This window comes from Ostrea edulis, chromosome 2, assembly GCF_947568905.1.
Source record: "Ostrea edulis chromosome 2, xbOstEdul1.1, whole genome shotgun sequence".
Taxonomy (NCBI): Eukaryota; Metazoa; Mollusca; class Bivalvia; order Ostreida; family Ostreidae; genus Ostrea; species Ostrea edulis.
In genome coordinates this window covers 14,738,497-14,748,259 of record NC_079165.1, presented here as the reverse complement: position 1 = coordinate 14,748,259, position 9,763 = coordinate 14,738,497, and the positions used below count along the sequence as shown (strand labels likewise).

Genomic DNA, 9,763 nt, shown 5'->3' with positions numbered 1-9,763 from the left:
TAACTAATGCCCGAGGAAGTACATGCCCGGTTCAGAGAACCAAAAGCAGATTGTGTGACGCACAAAGTCATATTATACATGTACATTTCATTACATTGTGTCATCCACTCAGAGACTCCAATTATTGTCTTGTTTTAACTGCATAATACGGCATAACTTTGTCCTAAATCAATATTGCTTCAGCTGACAAGGAAGAAACGATGACTGAAAGAGTTTCATTTTTTATTACAGTATCATCAATATTATCTTTTTTAAATATCAGCAAATTGTAACAAACGACCTTGACCTTGTCAAGTTCCCACAACAGTTATACATGTAACAGACATCATGCAACATACACCCTTCTAACTGCTGTTATACGGATGCAACATACACCCTCCTAATTGCTGTTGTAGGGAGGCAACATACACCCTCCTAACTGCTGTTGTAGGGATGCAACATACACCCTCCTAACTGCTGTTGTAGGGATGCAAGATACATCCTCCTATCTATCTGCTGTTGTAGGGATATAAATACTTTGGGCAAGAAGAATGGAAGAGCAACATTATGCTACAGTGTGGTATAGTGATCAACCCAGAGTCGCTCTGCAGCTCTTGAATGGAGAGGCCAATGATTAAAGACTACAAAAATACAAAATGCAAACCTGAAAATTGTTCTAAACACATGATGTTGGTCTTCAGTGAGATGAACAGAAAAAAAAATCTTGATCCATGTATTCTGGAAAGTTCTAGAAAAATATTAGACAAGTGAACTGTTGAATGGGTAACTAAGGAGGACTTCTATGTACTAGAAGGTTCATCTTCATAAAATCTGATATTCAACATAGCACTAATGGTAACTTTTACATAGCAAGTGCATTGCTATGACAAAATGGTGGTTGTTTATTTATTTACAAATCATCAAAAACGATAAATTTTTATGCACTAACATTGTACCTGATCAAAACAATTAAAATTCACGTGCAAATATATAGCTACCTATAGAAATAATAAAATCAAAATTTGTGTCTCAAGTTCATAAAATACATATATATGTGTATTGTAGGTTACTTCCCTTTGATGAAATACTTCAACTTCGATCATACATGTAATATTAATATAATTATAATCTTTGCTGTACAGAAACAAACTGTAGTATAATCTGTAACTAATTCATACACAAACAATGCCTTATATAAAACCTAGTATTTTCACACCATGACATGTAAACAAGGAACAGTTAACAGACTTAAGAGTGGTCAGGGCTACAGCAAAATATCTGATTATTAGAAAGTTTCTGTCAAGGAGATGTATAACAGGAAGGATATGATGAATCACAAGATATAACAGGTTTTACAGAACTGGTCAGTGGAGGTCTGCTATTGTTTAACTATGTCTTGCATTTTCAAAATGCCCTTTTAGATCAGTTGTAATATTCATTTATGATTCAGTACTTTTAAAACTGTCCATTCCATCTTCCACACAATGCAGATTCAGAAGTCAAACTCTTCTCGTGTTGTATTCATCTCTAGAGAGAAGACACCACTGGTCAAAAGTTGCCATCGGGTCAACAGGTCACTTTAATGTCCACTCAGAAGTCTATGTCTCGTACATACTATATTTGGTCAGCACATACTACTGCAGACTCACAACAAATGTAAATAACCAGTGAAAAAGTTCTTCTTCTCGTCACATCATCCTCTACACTATATTCCTCAAGACTAGAAATCTCCATTAACACAACAGCTACACCGACTTCATCCCATGCACTGATTTTGTTTGTGCAAGTGGGAACACATTCATATCCATTGGAGAATGCTTTCTCTTTTTCTCCAATCAAATCACAGTATCTCTTAATCTGGTTCCCCATCATAAGAATTGCTGGTATCCTTCTGCTCCAGTGAATATCACATCAATCCAGATTCTCATGGCTTCTGGCGTTGGGGCCACCATGTAATAGGTTCTATCACAGGTTTTCACACAGAAAGTTAACTTAGGATTGGGACTTTTAACTGTCCTTAAATGGTCAACATACACTTCCTCTATGGCTTGGAAATATATGCCCCCTCGGGCTTTACTTTCATTCTTGTCTGTGTAGTATATAAGAGATCTCTTGGTTCTGTCAAACACAAACCATCGTCTGTGCCACGTTTTGAATTTGTTTCCCATTTTCTGTAACCATCCCCTACAAATTGTGGAGTTTAGCACTACATGAGTACAATCGTCAAGGTGATGACCTGCTGACTCGATGTGACTTTTTAGGTCAAATTCTTTCCCTCTGACTGGTAGGTATCTGGTAAGAGGACGAGCCTACAAAAACAGAGAAAATAGAATTGCACATCCAAATGCAAACAAAAATTTTGTTATTATTTAGAGATGTTTATTGCATATTCTGCATATCCAGTAACTATTTCATTTTATTTTAAGTGTACAATTTTATACTAATCTGCACAATGACCCTTCCATAACCTATACTTTAACACTGTGGCTCTTGTCTGTATGCTATATAGCTATTTTTGGATTTCGCACCTGCTTGGACTGTTTTTCTCGTAATTTGATCTGCTGTTGGACTAGTTCCTCCCTCAGCCGGGTTTCCTCCTGCAGTTTCCTTTCCAGTTCCTCCCGTTTGTGTCTTTCCTCCTGAAGGACAATCATTTCCTGCTCCCTCGTTTTCACCTACAGTGTGTACAACAACATATTCATGAAAATAAACTGCATCAGATCTCAAAAGCAGATCAGATAAAAGTTCTGAAATAGACAACACAGACCTGGTCAGCAATTATCATTCTTTTCTCAGACTGATCAGATAAAAGTTGTGAAATAGACAACACAGACCTGGTCAGCAATTATCATTCTTTTCTCAGACTGGGCTTGAGCAAGGAGACGCTCTAACTCCATCATCTTCTCTAACTGGTCCTCACCACTGCTCAGACTGAAATAAATAATGTAAATATAAAACCAGTTGCTTACATCTAGAGATTTAATACTGTAAATGCAGGCACATACACTTGGAAGGGGTGGTGGTGGCAATTTTTGGGGACAATGATCATATTTTGTTATTTTCATATGCAAATAAAGACATACTGTGTGACTGCCCCTTTCTATTTTTTATGGTACATGTAGCAATGAATGAGAAAAACATAACTTGAAAGTTATGAATTGAACAACTGAGCTGACCAATTTAGCAAAGGATGACCCCCTCTCCTCCTCCATTTAAGATGTGAAAGCCCAGGAAACATTTTTCAGGAAGTATTAGTTGATGAATGATGAAGACAATACCCCCCTCCCCCATTTAGGATTTTGACAATCAGGCAAAAACCTTTATTTTTTGCTCATTAAGAAAATTAGGCAAGTCAACTCCCAACTCCAGCTGGCTCCCGCCTGGTTTGAAAAATGATGCCATGTGCCTGAAATACATGTACTATTTTGGTCTTTCTCAGCATTAATTATAGCCTCATTTTGCCATTTTCTTTTGTGTAATATCACAAATACTTGACCTCACCTGCACCCTTTACAATATGCTGATCAAAAAAAAAAGAAAAAGTTTTGCAGTGAAAAATGAATTGAATTATTGATCAGATCACATGTACACAACAATCTTAATTCATTTTAATCTGTAATCACACACAAACAAAAGTATCATGAAAATTTGTTAGGGGGCGGGGAGAGGATCAGAGAGGATTAACTGTCATTGTGCACCTTATACTTTCAAGGTATCAGCAGATGACACACATGAATGTGATACAATAATCGAAGGATCCCTCCACATTGATATAAATACATTTATTTTTAATTTTGGGTTTTTATTGGTCTCCAGAAAACGAAATATAAACCACTGTATCATAAATCAATTTTTCTACTGAAAACTTTACAAATTACTCCACAATGAGACATCACGTTTAAACTTGAAATAGTAATTGGTACCAATTTGGAACTTGGAATTGACTGAACCACAAATGGAAAGACAGTAAAATCAATTAAGAGATTACAAAAAAAAGAATTGATCTTCATTTAGCAGTTCCAAAATAAGCAATACAATTAACATACAAATACGTAAAGCATCTGTAAATCTTTGTCTGCTAAAATAAATTGGTTACTAAATAGGTTATTTGATGGATTTATACAATCGTACTTTTATTATTCATGTCAGAATTAATTAAATTCCCAACATTTAAAGATAAAAGCGAATATTTGATGGAACATACCCAATATCATAAATTCTTTATTGTAAAACACTGCAGCCTCCCACAATTTCTTAAAATTGAATGAGAGAGGAACTAGGGGCATTTAGACACTGTAACAGTCATTGTTACGTCTACAGAATACGATCAATAACATTAAAACAGGGACGACAAATTCCCACGAAAACTACAACCACTTTATAAAATAGCGTACTTCATTACAAGGCTATTAATCACTGCACTGTTTTCAAAATTTATAATTGATTTTTCCCATCAAGCAAATTTTATCTTAATGGAACAGGAAAATTCGGAGTAAATTAACAAGATATAGTAGTGTGATAGGCTGGCTGTCTATCTAAATTTACGCAATACATTTTATCGCTAAAGCATTAAAACTTGCTTATTGTGACTTCAGGTAAATTCGTGCATCTAATTCATTAGTACAGTTACATACTGAAAGTCACAGTTAAAAAAACCTCCTATTGATTGGGATTGTAAATAAGTGTACAAAAATAGCTAATTAAGCATCCTTTATAATCGGATCCCATGTTGGAACCAGTGAACAGTGACGAGATAGAAACTTTTGTTGTGGGGGTATTACCCGAGTTAAAATGAACTTGGAATAAAATTTCCTTGATTTAATTAATGGCTACATTCATGAAGTACTCGTCATATTAATTTAAATAGTGATGTTGAAAAGGACCTTACAAGGCCAGACAGCTCAGGATGGACTGGTCATTGTCCACTTTCTGTCAGTCTTTTATGATCAATTAACGAGTCACAAGTTCAGCTCGGGGAAAAGACGTGATGAATTAAAATGAGGTGATATTGACAGTTTCCCTGTACATAATCTCCGGTTCAAATATAATGATTATAAAATAGCAGAGCTAAATCAGAATTTTTTGACAGAGAGATTCATCTGGTACTATTAAGTTCCATGAACATACAGCATCTTCTCTGTGAACTAGGAACAGCCCAAAATGAGATATGATTTCCAAAGTTCATAAAGCATCATGATATTACTGTGAATGCCAAAAACCTATGATGGCTTATTAATTAATTGCCTTTCATTTTTGTATCAGAATGGCTCCACGGGGAAATCTCTTTCCATGTCTTCTGTTTGCAATTCAATGTTTGATTCTTCCTCAATTATCAGCAAAATGGGATATGGTTGGCTTTATATTATACATAAAAATGACTTTAACTTAAAATTGATTTGCCAACAGAAAGTAATACTTGTGAAGGAAAAGGCCTTTGTAACAAAATTTCGCAATTAATTTCCTGGGATTTTTTAGTACAATTTTACAAATCAACCTCACTCAGTGTTTAATCATTCATTGACTTCCTGATACATAAAATGTATGAAGATTCAACATTTGAAAAAGTTATTTGAAAGATTGTGTAAAAGTTAACATCTGAAAATGTTTTTTGAATGATTGTGTAAAAATTCAACATCTGAAAAAGATTTTTGAATGATTGTGTGAAAATTCAACATTTGAAAATTTTCTCTGACTGATTGTGTGAAAATTCAACATCTAAAAAGTTTTTTGAATGATTTCTTTTATACTTGTTATGAGCTAGATCAGGTATAACTTGCTTTCATTTTCAATCAAAAATCATACCGCATGGTTTATCCTGGTCAATAGTGCACATCAGTATTTAAAACGTATTACTGTAAAGCATTTAATTTTTGCGAGTACTTATTATCACGAAATGACTCGTGGATGTGAAAATTGTAAGAATATGATTTCATCAGTGGACTGTTGATCAAGACTTTTACATGTATTTCAGCAATATAAAAATGAAAGCCAAGAAATTTATTTTGCATGTGGAGCTTCTTGCTAAATCACATAATAATAAATTCCTGGTGTACACGTATGGATATGCAGTAAATGACTGTACTTACATAGTATGTGACCATCAAACTTTTGTGCATGTTAAAATTTACAAACTGTTGATTAAGGCTGTTGAAAAATACCACCGGAACAACTTTAAACTACAACCACCACCAAAAAGTAGGTGATTAAAGGTCATGTCAACTTTTTAATGTAGATCCGTTTATCAATTCTTATAGGAGATGAACCTTTCAGTAAACACAATGATGTCCTATCAAGAGCTGTAATAAAGATATGGTGTTCAAAGATTAATAATTATGCAATTCATGTTAATGCCAAGTTTGAGCCCAAGCAAATTGACATGTGCAGGCATAGAAAATTTTCATTCCATTCATCCCTATCCATATTTAAGAAAGAAATTTAATTTTTCATATTTAAACTTTACTTTCATTTCGGTTGGAATATTCCCTGGAGTAATTAAAATAGTTGTACTATATATATCAAGATTTTATATGCATATCATTCACATTCAGGAGAAAATGGCTTTCATTTCAATTGGAAAAGATATCAAAGGTAAAAATATTGGAAATGTAAATATATGATTAGACAAGGAGAATTACATAATGCAAGGATTAAAAGATAAGACTCATTCATGGTCATTACATTTGTCAGATAATGGCTTATCATCATGTAGCACTTATAAGAATTGTGCAGCGAATCTCATGACAAAAATTGTTCACCAGTATTAATTCCAAGCTGCAATGATGCTATAATCGTTGTTAGACTAGACAACATGGTCACTGACACCAGAAATCACTTCACATCCAAACTGGCTTAAATTCAATGCAAAGAAATAGCCTCCGTCTAAAATCAATCTAAGTGAAATGTCATCTCCCTCATCACCAGCGGGTGATAAGGCAAAAACATGAAAAGATGATTTGCCGCCTGTGTAAAAAAGTTTGGCTCAAAGAGTGCAATTTTCTTTTCTTTCATTAGCTTGTACATCTAACAAGGGAAAAGAACTAAAATGGACCGTTTTCCATGCAGGATTTTGTGCGAAATTGTCAGATACAAATTTTCCATTTCTTTGTTAAATTGATTTTTGGTGTTTTCTTTTCACCATGGGAATACTAATTCTTGAGATATTCATAAGAGCCTATATAGTGCCACACATTTGAAAGGCTGGGAAAAAAAAGAATTCCCAACAAGTTTTATAAAATCCCTGTTGACTTAACACTATGAGGAATAAGCTAATTCACTCACCCATTCAAGTTTTATAAAATCCCTGTTGACTTAACACTATGAGGAATAAGCTAATTCACTCACCCATTCATGGGTCTTCCACAAAACCAGCAGTAATCCAGGTTAAATCCCCTGGCTATTGTGTGTTTGGACTGAGAGTCCCCCACTTTGGAGGGGGAGTTCTTAAAAGTCACTCGAGAAGACCCTCCCACATGGTTAACGAATCCATTCTTTTTCTTTACCTCACTCAAACTCAGTTTTGGGTTATCCATAATGTGCCCCTAGCCTCATTTCTCTGCTTCGAACACTTCCATAAAAATCACACTACATACCCCCTTCCTTGTCAATTATTTCCTTATCAACAAAAATCAAAAATAAAATTGAACTTTGTTGTGAATATTTCTCACAAAGCATATCCTTTTATCAAAGATTCCCTCCATGGTGAATGCAGCACTTCCATACAATTAACTGCAATACTAACACAGAAGAAGAAAATTTCAAAAGCCACGAAAAACGCAGTAGCTAGTAAATTGACATTTGTGTTTGTCCTTGATCACTTGATCTTTATCTTTTAATAGAAAAAGAAAATTTCAGTATTGATGAAAACGTAATTCTTCAATGAAAACCCTCCGTAACAACTGGTATATTCAAACACAGTTCAAGACTCTTAGGCTGTAGTACACATCAATAATGACCGAAGTGGAACTCTTGTCAATATCGTTAATTTCCCAGCCTCTGAATTCAGGTGAAATTGATTCACATTCTTCCATAATGTACATAGCAATATATGTGTGCAAATTACATTGTTACATCAGTGGAAGAACCGGTGTTAGAAATCTTTATGACCAATCAAATGTTACCAAAATGTCTTCTGCTCCAGAATTTGGGTTTATGTCCTGATATTAAAATGTGGTAGCCATTCAGGCTAGGGTAATTTTTGTCTAATACACTGGTAAAGTTAATGACTTTCCTTTCAAATTAGCAACACACATTAAATCTCTGTATAGATATTCATCCTACAATGAAGACACATCCTTTGAATGCGTAAAATAAGAATCCCTTTTTCCTTTGGCCGTAGTGCTGGGTATATGTATTCTAATTGATGGAACCACAATAGTTGGATTTACTCAATTATGACAAGATAGAACGGGATTCCATTAAGATTAGATATTCTGGCTTTATAAACACTTTATAGATATTCTACACAAGTCGAAATAAATCGAATATTTTTCTATTTCTTCTCAAATGGAAAATTTGATTTTTGCTTGATTCTTTCACATGACTTACTTGCTCTGGTAAATGGCACAGAAAAAAAAAATGCACAAAGTTTCCTCTATGATTGTTACCATACCAATCAAATATCATTATAGTAAAGATTAATGTGTGCACCTGAATCTTAAATACTAAAAGTACCAAATAACTTATGAAATTAAGTCTGATTGGGGATATAAACACATGCAATTTGACTTTTGTAATTTCCTACATAAGTGGAAGTTATTTCATTAACTACCTGTGAAATGGAGAATGGTTTGAATGGATAATCATTGCATAAAATCTTCCCATCAGCCACCCTTGATATCGCAGGAAGCTGAACATTTAATGAAACGTAACATACACTATCTTGTCACTCATCAATGTGCAAAGGGAAAAATAAAATCATGTTTATTTGATTTCCAATTTCACAGATTGCCACGTTCATTTCTCCATCATAGGGGATATTTATATGGACAACAGGAAACATAGTGGACATGAAGACAAAAATACACAAATGAGTGCAAGTTTGTTTGGACTGATATTATGGTCCCCTGAAGGTGAAACCCGAGAGGACAATATACCTGTTAATTTCTTCTCCTGCCGTCCATCTATCAGTCAGTGTGCCATTAATAAATTAACCTCCATAACTTATATTATTCGTAGTAAAATTGAATCAAATATAAAACTTGCATGTAGCTTAATTCTTTGACTACAAATCTGTAGATTAATTGAGTTCTATTTTTGTCACATATGGAACCTACTTTTTAATGTGGCTCTTGTATAAAACTCCTTTATAAATCTGATCTTTGTAAAATGTGTTGGTCACACAAATGGACTATGAAATGTTTGAGGTCACACAAATGGAACATGAAATGTCTGAGCGAACTTTAAATTTGAACTGTCCCTTGGGGCCTTATCATGCAGTTTTAATGATACTAGATTTAATTCCATGGACCTAAAAAAAAGAAAGAAGAGCACCACAATCTTCATTCTATCACTACAAGGAAAATTCAATACCTTAACACATAATTATATACTCTTCATCTTGTTTACCTTTATTCCTAACTTTTAACATATTTATATTACCCCCACCTTGTTTTTACCTTTATTTCTAAGTTTTAACATAATTATACTTTACGTAATTTACCTTTATTTTGAACTTTTAAATTACTTTCGACATGAAGAGCTCATTTTCTTGTCAGCCATTAGTTTTTAACAGAATATAGCAGGGATGGATAGCATGTGAACACACCACAAAAATCGAGAAATAAAT

At 34.0% G+C, this 9,763-nt stretch overlaps 1 protein-coding gene across 10 annotated transcripts in view; it reads right to left on the bottom strand.

The window, feature by feature from the left end:
• Positions 1 to 205: 205 nt before the first annotated feature.
• The window catches only part of LOC125678885 (zinc finger CCCH domain-containing protein 13-like), an 85,268-nt gene continuing 75,710 nt past the window's right edge, over positions 206 to 9,763 (bottom strand). For all 10 annotated transcript variants that reach the window (XM_048917657.2, XM_048917658.2, XM_056156169.1 and 7 more), the window contains 3 exons: positions 2,814 to 2,910; positions 2,508 to 2,654; positions 206 to 2,288 (listed from right to left, as the gene is read on the bottom strand). In XM_048917657.2, the coding sequence (XP_048773614.2) occupies positions 1,848 to 2,288; positions 2,508 to 2,654; positions 2,814 to 2,910 (685 nt within the window). In that variant the 3' untranslated portion in view covers positions 206 to 1,847. The remainder of the gene's footprint in view (positions 2,289 to 2,507; positions 2,655 to 2,813; positions 2,911 to 9,763) is intronic.